Source organism: Myodes glareolus, chromosome 5 (genome assembly GCF_982192425.1).
Source record: "Myodes glareolus chromosome 5, mMyoGla1.1, whole genome shotgun sequence".
NCBI lineage: Eukaryota > Metazoa > Chordata > Mammalia > Rodentia > Cricetidae > Myodes > Myodes glareolus.
The window spans coordinates 28,048,947-28,068,111 of NC_142030.1; the positions used below are offsets into that span (position 1 = coordinate 28,048,947).

Here is a 19,165-nt window from a genome sequence, read left to right on the forward strand (position 1 = left end):
ATATCTCCACTTCTGAATTTTCTGAGCAGGGTGATGTGGAAATGAGCCGCAGGGAGAAGTGACGACAAGATCTGGCTGTAGGAGGAGTGCCTGAGGGGACTCCCATATCATCTGGTGGTAGCTCATCACCCCCCTCCCCAAAGACCTTGTGCACAAGCTGTGGAGAGTGTAAAGTGTCTTTCCAACACACGGGGACAAACCAGGGATTTGTTGACGTAATATGCATTTAAGGCACTCTTTCAGTTAGAATCAGAACGTGAGCAAAAGCTAGCCTCTGTGTTATATGCCCTGACTGGAAGAGGTTCAGAATGACCCTGGAACCCCCGTATTCCTAGCTGTGAGCTTTTACAAGCTTCCATTCATTCAGGCACTGGATAATAATGTTCCAAGTTTTGCTTTCCATGGTGGCACAGTTTGGTGACACAGTCCCTTCTCTCTCCCCATGAAAGTGGACTCTAATGGAATAGGCGTGTCTGCTAGTTCAGACTACAAAAGTTACTAGTTAACCACAACTCTAGGCAAGGCCCGGGAGGAGCAGCAGTCCTGTGACCCACCAGGCTGCCTGAGCTGAGGGGACCCTGGCTTGTAAAGCCTTTGATGCCATGTTCCTTCATATAATGCCACACCATGATCTTCAGAGGACACACTTGGCCTACCAGGAGAGGTTGTCCAGGATTGTGGAGTGTTGTCCTCCTCCCCCGTCATTCCAAACTGTGTCAAGGGTGCTTCAGCCTCTTCTTCTTCATCTTCCCTCCATCTGATCATCTAGCACCACTTGGTGGGTGGGGGGAACCCTGCTTTGTTTCAAGGAGCTGTGGCTGAGGCAGGGCTGGGGAGGGGAGGGAGAAAGGGAAAGGGAAAGGGAGTAGAAGGAAGCAATGCAAACTGTGATAGCTTTTTAAAAATGTAAGTTCTCTGCTCTTTGGGAGCAAACATCTTAGGATAACTAGAGAAGGACTCCATAGGTCTCCTGGCCACAGGCAGTACCTCTCATCTCAGTCAATGACCTAAGCCCTACCAGCTCCCGTAGAGAGTTACATAGCTCTCACAGCCTATGCTTTCTGCTGGGGAGAAATATTGAAACTCTCACAGTGGTATTTTCATTCTCTGGAACAGCACTGTCTGGGTTTTCTGCGGGAATGAGGAAAACAGTTGTGGATTTGGTCTAGACCAGGGTGATCCTCTTCCACTCATGGAACCAAGCCAGCTCTCCCACTTCTGGCTTTTCCTCTCTGCCCTACATTGCCTGTCGAAAAACAACTACCATTTATGCCATATGGCTACAAAGATCAAAGGCCCCCTGAATATATTTCTAGCTGACTGTACTTCAAATGTCGAAAATATGTTTCTACAGATGGGGAGTGTGGAGCAGGAAGGAGGTAGAGCACATGTGTGTGAGGCATGCATGTGGTCTGCACAGGATGGCGCAAGCTCGGTACAGCTCACCATATGTCCATCTTCTCTTTAGGTTCGAATCTTCACATACCTCATTGGACGGGAAGCTGCTTTTGCAGACAATCTCAAGTGGATGGCCTGTGCTAACAAAGGTAAGTCTCCCAAACATGCTGCACTCTGAATTGCTGCTCTCTGGGATGTAGAATTCGTGGCACACATATGGGGAAAAGAGGGAGCCCTAAGAGAAGGTGAGTTTATTGCCATGTTCTGTAGGTCTTTGAAGACCATCTATCTAAATAAATTTTCTTAACCTTGAAAACATATTTAATATGACTTCATGTTTGATTATTATAGATGACTAACTACTAACCTGCATTTCTTAATTATACATTACATTTTTAAATGAGCTTCATAAACATAATACCCCAAACAAGGGTAGAAATGTACATAGAGTATAACAAAAATAACTTTAAACTTATATCAATATTCCAAAATCCATACCAACATAAAATATTTGAGGTTAATAGTTGTTATTTTTCCTATATTCCTATAGCCCCACTAAATGACGACAAACACACATTACCCACTGAAAAACCAAAAACCCCACCTGTTGAGAACGTAGGTATTGTGTTTTCTAGATTGTTTCCTGTTGTCTGGGGATAGAGGCATCTTTAGGGAGCCTGAGAAAATTGAGATAATGGTCAAGTCTTGGGGAAATTAGGCACACAGTCTCTGTGCAAAGGGAAAGCACAACATGTGTGAGACTGGACCAACTCAGGTATCAGCCTTGAAGCTGTTCTGGATGCAGAACTTGGAAGAAGTGGCAACAGAAGCACTCTAAGAGGCAGACCACCTGGGCTACCTGTTCTGACTATTGTCTGGTCCCCTTGCTCTGAAAACACACAAACTTTCAAAGGTAACATACATATCTATGTTAACACCATTATGAACTGTGTGCTATACACAAGTTAGTCAAAGATATTTTTTTTTGTTTTATGATCGAGCATGTAAAATATACATCACCTGTCCTGTAGTTTTACTTAATTTGTTTTTTTTTATATCTGTAGCCAGGATTTTTCAGGGGTCCTCTCCCAGTTAAACTGATTACTGTTAACCTTGAATGAATCCTGTGGAAACCAAAGCATAACCTCTTCCTCAAAGCAATACATTTTCTGACTTTAATTTTAAAATTGAGGCATCCCTGAAGTATCTAGGTGGCTTTATTTCAGTCATCCCACTTACAATTCAAGTCTCTAAGCAGCTGTTGTTCACTTATCAGCATTTAAAAAATTTAAAATTAACATGGGTGTTATGGAACATTATTTTAAATGATGCCCGTCACCTTAAACACTTTCCTTGTGTTGGGCAAATTCAAAATCCCCTTGCCTGATTATTTCTAAATACACAAAAATTTAGTGTAGTCACCCTGCTGTGCTGTAAAAATACTAGACTACCTATTTGATAATATATAAATAAATATATCCTATTTAACTCTATCTTTTATCCCTTTAGCTTCTGTATATGACTTAGAGCAGACAAGGAGGCTATAACTGTAAGATAAAATCTATTTCTAAATTATCTTTCAGGGATGTAAAACAGCTCTTCCCAAAATATGTTTCTATAGTTTGAGGTCCCAGTCAAGTGACTACACCCCTTTTCTAGTTTTAGTAGCTGGGTAATCATGGAGAAAGGAGTGTGCAGAGACACTTACTGTGCTCCAGATATCCACGCATCCACGGCCATTCCCAGTTTTCCAGCATACCTTCATGACAAGTTCTTGTAGTAAGAAGGAATTCAACCTGGTTAAATCTGAGCTAAAGCATCCAGGAGCTTGTTTGGGCATCCACACTCTTCCTTTAGCTTCCGTGAACTCTGAAGCTTCATGGTCTAGATTGAACTGAGATGGCATTCAGCAGGCTTACCACACTCAGGTCCCTGAGTGAGTGGACAGATGGCCCTGTTCCACACTAGATGTGTGTCAAGACTCTATGTGAAGCCGTTGGGATTTCTAGGTTGGTATTTTCAATGACAAAGCTTTGGCTACAGGACTAGTGAAATTAACCTTAATTTGCATTAGTAGTTTAATATTCAGCATGGGAGTAGTAATCATTCTTCCTTTGAATTTTTAATTGACAAATACAAACAATAAATGGTATAGAGCTTGATGTTATGATGATATAAATACATTGTGAAATGGCCAAATCAAGACAATTAATTTGAATTCCATTACCTGCCTACCATGTTCTTATACTGAAAGCATTCAACACAGATTCTGGGTGATGTTCAGAAATACAGACATTGTCATTAACTGTAGTCGATACACTCTGCACTGGCGCTTGTGTGTTTATTCTTCCCATAGAATCATAATTTTGCATCCCATTCCTCAGTCGGTTCTTATTAAACAGAAGGATTAGTGAAATGGTGCATGCTAGGTTCAGTAGTTCAATACTAGTTCGTAGGTACTTAATCATTTATGGATTTTTATATTTATGAAATCAATTTATTACCAATCCCAGCAGTGTATCAGAAACAATGCTTGGGGCAGAGATCAGGAAGGGAAGTGACAGTGCCTTCTAGTTTAGTGAGGACTTCTTCCATTTTTCTATATGGTCAAGAAAGATTTGACTTTAAATCCAGCCTCTTGGATTTTAAATCCAGCCTTCTTCATGTACCTACTTACTAGGTACTGGGCTTCTTCACCTGCCCAAGGTGGGTGGTATAATACCTGCCCAATACAAATGCTGTAGGTAGGAAGTTAGGTCTTGTGAGCCATACCCTGTTCCTAGAACATGAATGTTCTCATGATTCCCCATAGCCAGTGACCTCTAGGTCTGGCTTACGTCCTCTCTGAGACCACAGACTTTGTAAGAGTGGCCTTGGACCCCTACTTCATCTTGGCTACCCGACAGAATCCAGTCTCAGACTTCACTCCGAGCAGGTGCTTCTGTGATGACTTACAACAGAGTTAGTTATTCATATTCATTAAAAGGGTGTCTTGTTGTCCACCAGTTGGGACTGATGGGCTTAGGTGGCCCATTCTTTTGCTGGTCTTCCTAGCTGTAATTCATCAACATGGTAGTGTCTGGGAAGTAACTGGGACGAGAGCTTTACAGGTCTTTGCTACAGTTCTTAAGTGGGAAGGAAGGTCAAGTCTCAGGAAAGAGCAGGGAAGATGTATTTTTTTTTGCCCTTTTTTTTGTAGATTTTCTTTACATATCTACATCATTCTTCTCTGGAGATAGGTCTTCCCTGCTGTGTAGATGTGTGTGGTTTGAGATGTGCTTCCCAGACTGCTCCTGTCTCTTGTACAACATGTCCTATGCTGGAGACATAGTAGATTTGATAGTTTCTCCCCTGGACACGGGCCAGCAAACCTGAACTCCTAACTTCCAATCCTTCTTCCCAGAAAAGATTCTGTCACCAGCCTTAGTCACTTCATCAGGCATGTGTAGAGGTAAGCTCACAGAGGGAAAGTTCGGGCCAGTGGGGATAGAAGAGCTTCGTAGAGCCAGACAAGCAGGCTGCTTACATGGTGCTGTGGCTTGGATTTGCCTTTCATTTCCTGTTTCTATTTGGAGTGGTCTTTAGGCACATCTCAGTTTCCTCACCTCAGAGAATGAAGGGTATCACTGGAGAGCATTCATGTTCCCTTGACTCTCTGAAGTAGTAGTGTAGTTCTTTTGTGTGTTGCTTGGCTTGCCTCATGAAAGTGTCCGTCTTCCTGCTATCCCAGGTCGCATGTTTGGCTTCCTTTCCAGAGCAGGTGCAGCAGGAATGGAGGAGGCATGGGATGAGGGAATTGAGTAGACCTAGACTCCTGTTGACAACAGAAGTCCCTCTGTACATCTTAGAACTTTCTTGACATTTAAATAGAGAGTGAGTTATGCTTCCCAGTTCTTTTCTTTCTGTGGTCATGGCAAACAAATATTCCTTTCCTTTTTTGTTTGGAAAAACATTTTTATTTTTGTCCCCGCCACACCAGACTGCAATTTTCCCCATCAGCTAGTAGGCCCTTAGTCGTGGGTGATTGCTTTTACTGTCTGTGTCCAGCTGAGGAAAATCCTCCAAATTGGAACTTTGTCTTAATCAACTAATCCTGTATCTTTGCTTCATTTTTGTTGTCATTTACAAGATTCTTTGAAATATCCTTGAAAGATAATTTACTCAAGCCAGGACCTAGCTTTGGAATTGAGCCCATAAAGTTTATAGGTTCAGAAAATCCACAGAAAGAAGGCTAGCTGTTATCTGGAGAGGCCTTGTGAGCCCCCTGAAGAAAGCCCTTGTTCCTGCTGGAATGCTGTCGCATGACAACCAATGACTCCCAACAATTTTACTTTTGTGATTTGGAGTCTCCCTCACCATGACAGTGTTAGGTTCCGCTCATCTGAGCCCGTGTAAACACTGGCTTCATGTTGCGTCAGTCATGAGGTTTTTATCCACGTAAGTTCAGTGAGGAAGAATTCATCTATGGTCATTAATTAAATCTTTGTTTATGGTCTAGGATTGTTACATGATGGAGCCAGCATAGCATTTTCTTCTCATGTGACATGGGGTCTGAATCCCCACCCACCCGTGTTGCGTGTTTTTGCACTGACTCAACCAAGATCTTCAGTGAAATGAACTGTCAGCATCCTGGAGTTGAACAGACCAGGGAAAGGCCAAAGTGAAGCCTGCTGACAGGTTGATCTGCCTGACCACAGAGTGACCCCAAAGGAGGGGAGGGGAGTGGTGGCCATTATGCCATCCCTGGATTTCTAGTGTTCAAAGACCTACTGTCTGGGCAGAAAAATCCTTCTTAGAAGTCTGATAGCCATGGAAACCGCTCATAGCCAGTAGGCCTCAGGTAATTTTCACTGGAAACGCATGCCTGGGGCGGGGGGACATTCATGCCCCTTAGTTCTCTGCCATCTTCACCAGGCTATTTCATTTTATGCCTAAGTAGGACCTGCCCTAAGGGGACTAGTTCTAATGAAGCAAAGAAGCATGCCATTTTAAAGATGTTAAAACAATCCCTGCCACTGAAGACAGGCTGGGCGCTTGAAATGCTGAATTCACACCATTGCATAAACAAGCGAATTGGGACAACAGTAAAGATGGTCGGCAAGTTCAGATAGCCCATAAAGAGGCGATAACCTTCTCTGGTGTGCAGGGCGCCAGCATTTGAAATGAGCCTGCTGATCCCCCTTCGAAAGCCGGAGTTAATGGAGTGTTTCCCAGCTGTGCAAACAAAGGCTTTGCTCAGTCCTGAGTTCTCAGCCTTTCAGTCATCATGTGCTGCAAACGAAACGCCTTGTGCGTCTCCCCCAGTTGTGTGTTTAGCTTATCCCCTTTGGAGAGGTTAGAGGTTGTTCTCCTCTTGTTTGAAATAGAACTGGTAGCCTAAGCCCTCCTTGGAGGTCCAGCCCCCAAACTTTTCCAAGAAATAATTCTTAATCTCATTATCCCTTTCCAACTGTTTCATAACCCCAAAGACGCTTCATACTTCTGAGGCCATCGGAATGGCTGTGGGCAGGAGAAAAGGCATAGCTAAACCATTTTAGTTTTTCAGCACAGGCAAGAGCATCATCTAGGCTGATAGCTGCACACAGTCGTTCCTGTAAGCACCCAAGGATGTGAGGATTTGCATGTGATTCAGACAGCGATCACCGTATTGCTGTTGTTCATAGCAGTTAAGAGCAACTGACTGCTTTCTGCACCAGGTGAAACCCACAACACTTAGATGACATGCCTCTGTAAACCCTCACAGAACCACTATGGGGTATAGATTATAATCATCTGTATTTATCAAGAGAGAACCCCTAGACATAGGCTGTCTGTTCTTCAGCCTATTATACTTAAGAGGCTGGAGAATCTTTGGAAATATGTGAAGAAGCTGTACCCATGTTGTATGACTTCCAGGGGAGGTACAAAGAGAAGTCTGTTCATCTGAAATAGCGAGATAGTAACGACCAAAGAAATTAGTTTACCCATTTAATGACCCAAAAAGCATATTGGGGTTACTTAAAGGAACATTCTAACTCAGAGAATTGCATCATTGAAAACTACTCCCCACTTGAGCTCTCAACACAAACACACACACACTCACACACACACACACACACACACACACACACACACACACACCATGGATTTTGTGAAAATTGCACCAAAGGAGTCCTAACACACAGTCAACCTTACACTCCTTGTGTATTCTAGCACTCTCCAAGACCACAGACATGTTGGGGACAAGAGGGAGCCATGAGGGTCTAAGGCCCTCCCCACTCCTTCAAGGAGGAAATGACAACAGACTTACCACCATTAGCATTGCTCTGGCTATGACTATATTGTTCTTCTGATCTCATGGCCGTGACTGAGAGTCCAGGTGTTGTGTTTATCACCATAGGAATTCTGCTTCACGGTGGTAATGATCTTGTGACACACAGAGAATTGTCCCCGTCGCAACAACAGACCACAGGAATGGTAGAACCAGAACCTGGCTATGTGAGGTAGGCAGTAGGGTCTGCTCCCGTAGGCACACTCTAGGGGCTCTGGTGTCAGATGCCATTGTAAAGTGCAATATGGAATTCTTTGTCTATGGCAAGGCAGCTCTGAGCAAAAGATTTTAGAAACATGTAGACGTTAGGTAAAATCCTAGGAATACAAAGTACTGGGCTGCCTATGGCTTATCACACAGAGCAGCTGTAGCCCAGGGTTCACAGAAGGAATGCTGCAAGGGAACAAGGCAAATAAATGGATGTTACAGAGAAAAATGAGCAGACCATTTGTAATAGGTGGCTAATTTCAGCATTAATTACTCAGTAATTACTGGATGATTGCTGATTCTGTTCTCTTACATGATATATGAAGTTCAAAAAGGCACATTAAAGACAAGAATAAACATTCAAAGAGCTAGAATTTCCTAGGAAGAAAAAAGAAAGAGGCAGTAAGGAAGGTAGCCAGCTCGGAGAATACAGAAGGGAACCAAGGGAAACCTGCGTCTATGGTTTCAGCCAAAGAACTCAGCCCTTGGCTACTTCCTACTATCCATCATTTGTTAGCCCTACCATACATTTGCTAGCTGAAACTTACAGGAAAACATCTCAAAGCAAGAAAAGACTCTTTCAGAAAGGTTTCATGTTCTAATGGACTGGGACCAAATTTGTGTAAGCTTTACAGCATGCATACATGGATATATGGGTGTGTGCATATATAGATGTATGTGTGCATATATATAGATGTGTATTCACACACACGCACACACACACACATATATAATTTCAGCTTTTCTTGCCTTTTATAGACTTGTATCTCTACTTATCATAATGAAATATAAGTTGGAACCGTGACCTAGGCTTGTATGATGGTACTAATTATTGCCAGGAGCCTGGAAGGGCAGCCCTGTGCTTGTCCATTTCTATCCTCAGCCTCTCCCAGCTATAATATATAGATAGACTACTAGAGGTACCCTGGGGGCAGAGTTATGAGGAGCCCGTGGTCCTTTTCTATTTTGGTAAGAGAGAATGCCTTCTAGGCTGAGAATAAAGGCTTTGGAGTCCAATTAGCCTGGATTGAAGCTGTTGTAGGCCAAGCTCTTGCTCCTCACTTTGTCCCTTCTCTAATGAGAACCTGAGGTGGGCTGTCATGGGTCCCAAGGCAGAGAGCAACATGAGTCCCAGGAAGACTCCAGCGAAGGTTTCTGCGTGGGTCCCTATCTGGGAAGGTGTCTCCAAACCAGAAACGCACCGTCTCTCAATATGGGTCACTTCATTGCCATCCCAGTGACAGCAGACACAGGAAGCAGGCAAGTCAGAGTCTGGCTCTGTGAGAAAACATGTTAAGTGTTCTCAAGACGCTGGAGTGAGATGCAGAGAGAGAAAGTGAGGGCAGATGACTCAGTCGGGGAGAGACTCCCCCAACCGATTCATTGATGATAAAATGGATCCATGTTGGAAAACTAGGGAAGAGTGTCCAAGGAGAATGAGCAGAGCATGGGAAGGCTCTAGGCAGGCTAGGGTGGAAGGATCAGGACCAGGTCAGCATAGGAGAGCAGGAGACAGGCTCAGTAAAGTTCAGCAATAATGTGCGAGGCTTTCCATGTAGTTGGAGGCCAGTGGAGGAAGGTTCTTGGAGGTCAGAATAAGACATTCAGATTTTGTTCTGACTTTATGTGGAAACTATTACAGTGATTTTGTCAGATGGATGGAAGTACACTTTATACTTTCAGATGATCCTTACACCTAAATGAGTGGGTGGAGTCATGGAAGGCTGGAGATGGATTTACTTATGGTCCATGGAATCTTGGAATGGGGTTAAAGTGCTGAAGGAAAGAACAGTCATGTTAAGTGTGTTTTAGAGACTGGACCAGAAAACATGCTGGTGAATTAGATATGGGACCAGAAGAGGAGCAGAGAGTGATGAGGGGGTCTTCTAGGGTCTTCCTTCTGCTTTGGGTCTAACCAGACTGGGTGCTACTGGGTGCTATTGCCAAGATGGGGAAGGCTAACAGCGGTTGGAGGCAGGGAGTTGTAAAGGAAATCTGAGAGTGGGCTTTCTGAATTTTATGCTGGGTACCCGATTTCATCCACAAGAGCTATCAAGTAAATGGCTGGCTGCAGGCGTGGAGCGCCGGGAAATGAGCTGGTTGTAGCATTCGGGCTTTGACTGTGATAAACAAGGCTGAGCGAGGGTCATTTCTCAACTCAATCCTTTACAAACGTATGGTTGACACCTTTCCAGTCTCACTCTCTAAGCTGATGAGCTGTGTCCTTCATCCTCCCTCACATGTCCATCTCCTTTCTTCTCTTGGCTCTGTTTTGGAAACCCTAAATCAGAGAGCTTCAAATGCTGGCATTGAAGATTGGGCCTGAAAATAGAGGCAATCAAGGGCCTGAGACAGACTATCTTCCCGGGAATAGGGCCACACTGAAAGTGCTCATCAAGTTATTGTCATCCAGATCCAAAACTACCAGACTGACCAACAGCAGTACCCTCCTTAGCTGGTACTATGTGCCAAGGTTCTTTACTTAGAACCCAAGGTTTAGCTACTAGAAGAGATATTAAATATTTTCTTTCTGATTACAAAGTAGATTATAGTTTCCTGGCATGGAGAAATGACTCCTCTTGGGAAAGGCATGCCGCTTGTCCTCTAGTAGTCCCTCATAAAGTATTTCTTGCCAGTCATGCCTCTCAGCTGGACCACCTAGGAGACATATACCAATGGATCTCCTTAAGCAGGGGCCAGACCTCCAAGAGAACTCACAGGTCCTGTTCTGGGATCTCATGCTATAACGGGGCATCCCCATTCCTCCTTTGGGGCTCTGCTTCCCTGATGTAGTCTTAACCACAAGGGTGGGGCAGGTAGGAGTGATAATGCATGCTAATTAGCCCTGGGCAGAGCTGTCATCAGGAACCCAGAAGCCACATGGTCCCAACCTGTTGGGAACTGGCACACTAAATTCAAACCAGCTGGCCTTTGTTTGGAAATGTTCTGGGAGGGTCCAGCCCATCCCAGACAGTGGAAGGGCTGGTGTTTCCCTACCGTGTGCTTGGTTCAGACACAAGGAATGTCTGTAACTGCTGAGCAAGTGTTGCAGCGGATCTGATTTTAGAGTTTCCTTTAAGCCATCTCTGACTTACTTGATGAGTAGGAATGGATCCTTACTTGGAGACAAGAAGAAGCTACATGAATCTGTGCCTATACTGTGTCCAGCTTTAAGTCCTTCTGTAACCTCCTGCCTTAGGACAAGAGCTCAACTCCTTCCTATGCTTTGCTGGGCCTATCCCTTTGGGTCATTTCTGCTCTCTGTTAAACTCTTAAATTGGGGGACCATTCTGAGCTATTTTTTTCCTTCCAGAAGGGGCCCGATTCTCTGTAATCTAGATGCTTCCCTTGTGTTCTTTGCTTTGCCAGATCCACTCCTCAGTTGCCTGGCCCACCCCACTAGTTTCCTCCTTTATCCCTCAATGTTCGGCTCCAAAGATCCTGGTTTAGTGTAGCCAGACTTTATTGGCTACCCCTATTATATTTTAATGGTGGCTGTACTATTTTGTGGATCTTTTCTCCTATCCTCATGACCCAAGCCAGTGCCTTGCCCATTCTGTTCATTCTGCTAAGAAAGCTGTCCACCCACACTTGAACAAATGGCTTCCTCTAGGCAAGCCAGACTCTGCCCAGTATTCTATTCCCTTCCAAACCTCCTAGCTCGCAGCAAAGCCCACAAGACCCCCAAGTTGAAGTGCCCTGGACTCAAGATCAAGCAGACAACATCATCTGTAAAACTATTGCATGCTTAGAACATTTTCTGTTGCATAAAAACCAGGCGTGTCAGTCTGACAGTCATGTTAAAGTAGGATCTGGAATCCGTGCCTCAAGCATACACAGGTTAAAACCCTGTAGAAGTAATGGACACAAACCAGAGGCATGGAAGGAACAAGTAAAACCAAGAAACCCACGATCTGTGCTTTTGTCCTGTAATTTCTGCTCAATGCTGGTGGAACCTGGGTGAAACACAAGTCCTTAGCCCACTGCAGACATGTCATCGTTACACAATAATAATCCTCCCATATACATTATCAAGAATAAATGAAAGCCATCCCAGCTCAACATTCAGGAAGCTGAAGCAGGAAAATTGCTGCAAGTTCAAAGCCAGTCAGAGTGACATGGCCATTCCAAACTTGCCTCAAAAACAAAACAAAACGAAGAAAAATAAATAAATAATACTATATGTCAAAGAAATAGCAAACTTTGTTTTATTACATTAATCATTACTATTTTTAAAATAACAATAATGGGATCCTTTTAATCTTGGAATTTATAGTTTTCTCCTTGGAAATATGGTCACTAGTGTGGGAAGAACAGGATTGCCTAGAGTGAGTTCTTTGTCCCTAGCAAAGCCTGGGGGTGGGGGAGCTCTCAACACTCAACAACTGTTTCTGTGTGGGTTAAGTTCGTTCCTTTCGGTGACTAGCCTCTCTGTCAGGGAAGATACAGCTCACTTCAGATGGTGGGCCAAGATCCAACACTTAATAATGATGAAGAAGGGAATTTGGGCTCTGGCCAGTGTGTCTTCCTTGAGGCATGCTCTGCTGTGTGTTCCTAAGCCCTGTCCTTCTTTCGCAGGGTTTTTCACCCAGATCTCCACCTTGGCTGATGTGCAGGAGAATGTCATGGAATACCTCCATGTGCTCAGCCGACCCAAAGTCATCGACCAGGAGCATGACGTGGTGTGGACCGAAGCGTACATCGATAGCACTGTAAGCCTACAGGGCCCTGGGGAGAGGCTGGGTTTGCCCTATGCTTCCGCGCAAGGGCTTTCTTGTGTTCATTCCAGGGACAGGACATCATATCATTCTCCATTAGTTATGGCCTTTAGTACCATTGTCCCAGACTGTAGGTACAATAGACATCGTTGGCCCCAGCAAACAAAGTCATGCTGGAAAATGGCCATAAAGATGACCTGCACCTCTGAGAGGAGTATCAAGCATGCGCTCTTTTTGTTTGTGACTTCCCCATGTCCCACGCGTGTTCACATTCCTGCTTGAGAAAGCGGTGAGAAGCACAGTGATGAACTCTGCCCTGCCACGTGTGAGGCCCAGTCTCAGTCGACGATGCGACTGACGCTCGCCGTGATAACAAATGGGGGCCACCACCGAGGATGCAATTACATCCTCCTCCCATAGACAGGCAAAAATGCGATGGTGTGGGATTCTGTAAGCGAAGTGATGTGAACTCTGACCATGGGCTCCTGAAAAGTTGGATTTCCAGTGTGTGCTTAAAGGAGAGGCTTTGCCAGTCATCCAGTCATCATCCCACAGCCGTGTTTGTGTGTAATTTCAGGGCGATCTTTCATAGTGATACCGAGTCTGATGGGAGGGGCGCGTTTCATTTATTGATTGTAAATGTTCTCACGGGAGTGTTCCGCTGTCAGTTTTGTTGGGATTCACATAACATTAATCACGGCAACACAGGCACAGCTGTGTTCTGGAGCGGTCTCCGTGGCTGCCTTAGGTATACTTTCTTCTCTCTGGGCGCTCCTCTTCTTGTTGTTGCTGTATTTCTGGCAGCTGCAGGCAGACATGGGACAATAGCAACGCATGAAAACCAAACTGGCGACACCCTGACACATCCAGGCCACAACAGCTCACCCCACCCCACCCACAGTGGGACCTTCAAGACACAGATAGGAGTGTAACTGCTGGTTCAGGAGAGTGTTCGTGAAGTCACCTGACGATGAGAGGTGGGGGCTGGGAAACACTTTCTGGTTGCGGGTGACAATGATCTTTTGTCAGTTTGGGAGTCAGATTCCAGTTCGGTCCTTACTATAAAAACAAAGTAGCTAGACTGCTATTTAATCTGACACCATGTTTAAATCAATGACAGTGAGCACAACAGCCATAGTGCCATCTCTTTTTACCTGTGGCTAAGTGAGGCTGAAACTCCAGGGATGAAGAAGAAGAATGGGTCTAGCTGGTGCTGAAGTTCAAACCACTCTGTAGTTTGTCAGGCAAACTCTAGACATCTAGGTTGCTCGGTTGTTTTAACTTCTCAGTATAAAAATGCAGTAACAGAATCTAAAGTTAAAGCATATGATGCTTGAATTTGAACAGATTAATAGAGCAGAGAGGCCAATAAAAGCCCGATGACATATGGGAACTTAGTGTATGATCTCATCTTAGCAGAGCTAGGCCATAATTTTAAAAGGCAAAGAGCATTTTAAAAGTTGAGTAACTGACAAGAGAGCTTGGCAGGTAAAGGCTCTTGCCACCAATCCTGATGACCTGAGTTTGATCCCCAGGACCTAGAAGGTAAAAGGAGAACTAATTATCATGGGTTATCCCCCTCTACCCTCCACGCTTGAAACCATGGCACGTGACCCCACCCTCACTCACAAACATAAACAAATAATGTAATAAAACATTTTGAAAAATTGAGGAGACCCTTCCAAAAATTTCTATAGAAAAAGAAATCAACAGAAGACATAGGCAGATCACAAAAATAACATAATGGCTTTTGATATGGAAAAATATATATACTTTTAACCATAATAAGAAAAAAATGCAAACTAAACCATGATGAGATACCATTTCACAACAGCAGAGTGATAAAAGTGAGAAACTTAGCCAGGTCCTCTGCCGGTGAGAATACCAGCAAGGGAGAACCTCCATAGGTCACAATGGGAATGCGCAGTGGGACGGTCTTTATGGGGAAGGGAGTAGCATTAGTTTGCCCTTTGACCCAGCAGTCATACTTGGAACCATGAAGGTAACTCCCCATCAAGACAAACTTATGTAAGATGTTTGTTCACTAGAAGTATGTGTATTTAATTTCCAAAGGCTGGAAATTGTCTGACTCCCAAGCGTTAAAGATTGTTCGTGTGAGCCATAGATTATTGGCAATAAGAACTGGGTGGCCTCTGCCTCTCAGCATCGAGGGTTTATATCAGAGCAGGGCATGCTGCTAGCGAAAGTGGGAAAATGCAAGAGTGACCACGTTGTGCAAGCAGAAATGCGAAGTTAGAGAAACAAAGTGTCCATGGAATTGCTCACATCTAAGACATGAGAAGATAGAGGCCGGGGAGGCAATGGGACATCCCTTTTTACATAGTTTTGATTTCTGTTGGACTTTTGCATGTGTGTATGTCGTGTGTGTGTGTGTGTGTGTGTGTGTGTGTGTGTATGAGTGTAGGTACATGTATACAGTAACATATATGTGGAGGTGAGGGAACAATCTTCAATCTCAAGTGCAGTCGTGACCTTTCACCTTTTTTGAGTCTGAGTCATTTGTAATTGCCACTGCATACTCAGGGTGGCAAGCCTGTAAGAGTCCAGGGACTTTCCTGCTTCTGCCCATCTTATTGTGGAAGTGCCTGGGTTGCAAATATGCATGACTGAGTCTAGCTTCTGCGGTTTCTAGGAAACTGAACTCGGGTCTCTGGGCTTACATACTAAGCTCTGTACCCATTACTTATTATTTTTTTTATTATTAAAAAATTTCTGCCTCCTCTCTAACTCCCATTTCCCTCCCTCTCCCCCCACAACCCTCCCCTTCCTTCTCCAGTCCAAAGAGCAGTCAGGGTTCCCTGCCCTGTGGGAAGTCCAAGGTCCTCCCCGCTCCATCCAGGTCCAGGAAGGTGCGCAACCAAACAGACTAGGCTCCCTCAAAGCCATTACATGCAGTAGGATCAAAACCCAGTGTCATTGTCCTTGGCTTCTCAGTCAGCCCTCATTGTCTGCCACATTCAGAGAGTCCGGTTTGATCACGTGCTCCATCAGTCCCATTCCAACTGGCCTTGGTGATCTCCCATTAAATCTGTCACACCGTCTCAGTGGGTGAACACACCCCTCACGGGCCTGACTTCCTTGCTCATGTTCTCCCTCCTTCTGCTCCTCATTAAGACCTTGGGAGCTCAGTCCAGTGCTCCAATATGGGTCTCTGTCTCTATCTCCATCCATCACCAGATGAAGGTTCTATGGTAATATGCAAGATATTCATTAGTGTGGCTATAGGACAAGGCCAGTTCAGGCACCCTCTCCTCTGCTGCTCAAGGAACAAGTTGGGGACATCCTCTTGGACACCTGGGAACCCCTCTAGAGTCAAGTCTCTTGCCAACCCTAAAATGGCTCCCTTAATTAAGATATATACTTCCCTGCTCCCACATCCATCCCTCCTTCATCCCAACCATCCCATTCCCTCAAGCTCTCCCCATCCTCCCCTTCTCCCTTCTCTCCCCCCATCTCCCCTTATCCCCACCTCACCCCTACCCAGGACTGGGGTTCTGAATAAAGAAAACATGAAATATCTAATATCAAAAAATAAGGAAACACTAAATACAATAGCATGATCATATCAAAAATCTGCAGTTTACATTACAGGTCTCTTGTTGATCAAACCTGGGACAGGTTGAACTCAGAACAACATATAACAGCGATAGACGACGGCTTGCTGAGTAAAACAGCAATGCATGTTTTCTTAATGATAATAAACAAACACCAAACAGATTAACTCCGTGGGGAAGCAAAAATAACCCAGAGTGCTGTGCCACGTGGTAAGTGGCAGGGTAATGGGACTGGAGAGTCACCATTCTGCAGGCATGGTAGCTTAGGACCACCAAACTCACATCAAGGGATTGGAAATCTTGGAGGAAAGTTGGATGACGAGAGAGAAGGCATTTTTATTGTCTCAAAGTGCTTCTCCAGAGATTATTTTTAATTAATCATGAGGGGGAAAGTACTACCTGAACAGTAGTGTGCTGTATCTGCTCTCTAGGACACTGGGTAGTGGGACAAGTCCAATACCATCTTGAGTAGGTTCAGTAACATTAGCATCACCAATGAGAAGCAGATGGAGTCTTTGTAGCTAAGAAGGAGGATGTGGTGCTTATGTCGGTTATTATGGCTAGAAACGTAACCTGAAGCTCATGGAGATAACTCGAGGCCTTTCCACATAAATAACCCATGACAGCAGAAGAAGAGTTGGCCTAAGGCTAACCGGGAAAGCAGTTGCATCAGGATTACCTCTTAAGTTTTATGCTATGTATGGAATTAACACTCTGTGTCTCAACCACCATGGCTCATTACAGAGTAAACTCCATATGTCAAGATAACGGAGCCAACACGTCCTGTCACCCCACAAACCCTCTGCTTCATACAGAAGGTGGGATTCAGTGTTTGATCAGGCTGAAATAACAGCCTAGCAAGGTTTCATGGCTTCCCTCTTGCCTGCTGTCAAATAGGTGCAAATCCACTAGATAAATAAGCTCCCGAGTAGAAAGTGTTGAGGAACCGTCTCACTTTGGAGATGTAGAGAGACCTCTTGGGCTATTGCTTATGTGACTGTGTGTTTCCAGCTCTGTGGGCCAGAGTCACCCTGTCAAGTGCCTTTGACTGAGAAACCGCAGTCTTTTCAAACAAGTCATTGAGACCTAGACCCTGCAGCTCAAGCAGAAACACAAACCAAGACCCAAACCAAAAAAATCCCATCATTTATACATTGGGGTCAGTATAAGATTTACATTCTGGATTCATCTGTGGAATCTGAGTGCTAAGATGATCCCCCTGATTTTTGGAATCCCCTGAAAGTACTCTTGGAGTTTAGCGTGCATTGAACTCCTAAACATCAGAAATGATTGACCCTTACTGACTTGAGAAGCGTAGGAGATCAGTGAAGCCTACCTCTGACTGTGCCTGGGAGGGAACACCCATAGCTGATTAGTATTATTAAGTATGCTAATGGCTTCAAAATTGCCTGGCATTCTATTTTCTATCCTAACCCATTCATCTAGGACAGTCCAGGGTCAGCACTGGTCTTATATAACTCAGTTTGTGATGATGAGCAGTTGCCTCTGTGACAGGTAACCAACACGTTCTTCATGTGTATTAACTCTCGTGGGGTTTGGCATAAAACTCTTTAATGCATTTACATATTGTAAAATCTATCTTAGGTCTTGAGCTAAGAACTCTGAATGTGGAAAAACAGTAGCCTGGGTCTCTCTCTCTCTCTCTCTCTCTCTCTCTCTCTCTCTCTCTCTCTCTCACACACACACACACACACACACACACACACATACATATACACATACACAGCCTACATTAGCTCTGCCTCCTAGCCAGTTGCCCTTATAAGATGGAAATGAAACCTGCCTTCCAGGGTTGGCTCTAAGGGCTGTCTTTGCAGGGAGTAAGAGTTACCTATTCTCTCCCGTTCCGTCTTCCCTCACTTCCTGTCTTCTCTTCATTCATCCTTCCTTCTTCTGCAGCTCAGCATCACCCACAGAACTGTGTTAGTTCCCCACGGTCAGGTAACAAACAGCCATGCATTTAACTGCTTAAAATGATGCAGAACATGGTCTTGGGGCTCCTATGGGTGTCCCTCCACTCTGGAGCACACAAGGTCATGGGTAACTGGGAGTTGTGCAAGAGCCCTCATCTACAGCTCAGAGCTCTTTCCCAGGAGGAGTCGGATGGTCAGGATTCTTGGCAGAGTTCCATTGCTTGCAGTAGTTTTAGGACCGAGGGTCCATTTTCTTGCCACCTGGAGACCGCACTCAGAGGCTACCTGCAATCCATACCACATCGGTGCTATCGTCACACAAACTTCCCTGCTTCTAGACCAACAGAGTTTATCTCTCTGCGCTCAAACTCCCCTTAATGGCTCCCCCCATTATGTTAGGTTCACTAGGCTATCTTCCCTTACATTAATTTGAAATCAATGCTTTTCAGTAATTTGATTATGGGAATGACATCTTTTCCTGCCCATTCTCAAGGGCAAGGGGTTTTACGGAAATGTACTTGTTGGGAGCTTGAGTCCTAGGTACCAGTTTGGAATATTGCCTGTCATAGCAGCTCCTCTGCCTCTGCACTCTGGTTTGAGAATGGCTGATATACCAGGAGTAAATCCAGCCATGCCTTATGCTACAAACTCTCAGACCAGGGAGGCTGCGTCCATTCTTCTACAGCATTTCTGGTCTCCATGGCCACTATTTTCATTATGCTGTGATGTGGAGAGGGTTTTTTCCTCCTTTGGAAGCAGAGAACCCATGACTCTATTGACTTTATATCATTTTCACCAAGTCCACAGGAAGGTGGCATTTTTAATTGTCTAGTAAATCTGAATATTGCTTAAGTTTGCTTACTATGACCTTAGATCTTCTTTCTCCTTAATTACCTGAGTTGGCTGTTTAGGTGAAGGGGATTCCTGCCTGCTTGACCCACTAGGTGTTGTGACCGAGCAGCCAGCATCAACAGACAGAGTTGTATAATCAACAACAGTTGACAGAATGGTTCAGATCAACCT

General features: G+C 44.6%; 1 protein-coding gene across 2 annotated transcripts in view; it reads left to right on the forward strand.

Moving 5' to 3' along the window:
* The window catches only part of Cacna2d3 (calcium voltage-gated channel auxiliary subunit alpha2delta 3), an 837,667-nt gene that overhangs the window by 546,908 nt on the left and 271,594 nt on the right, over positions 1-19,165 (forward strand). For both annotated transcript variants that reach the window (XM_048421249.3, XM_048421250.3), the window contains exons 12-13: positions 1,469-1,547; positions 12,494-12,627. In XM_048421249.3, coding sequence (XP_048277206.1) covers positions 1,469-1,547; positions 12,494-12,627 — 213 coding nt within the window. The remainder of the gene's footprint in view (positions 1-1,468; positions 1,548-12,493; positions 12,628-19,165) is intronic.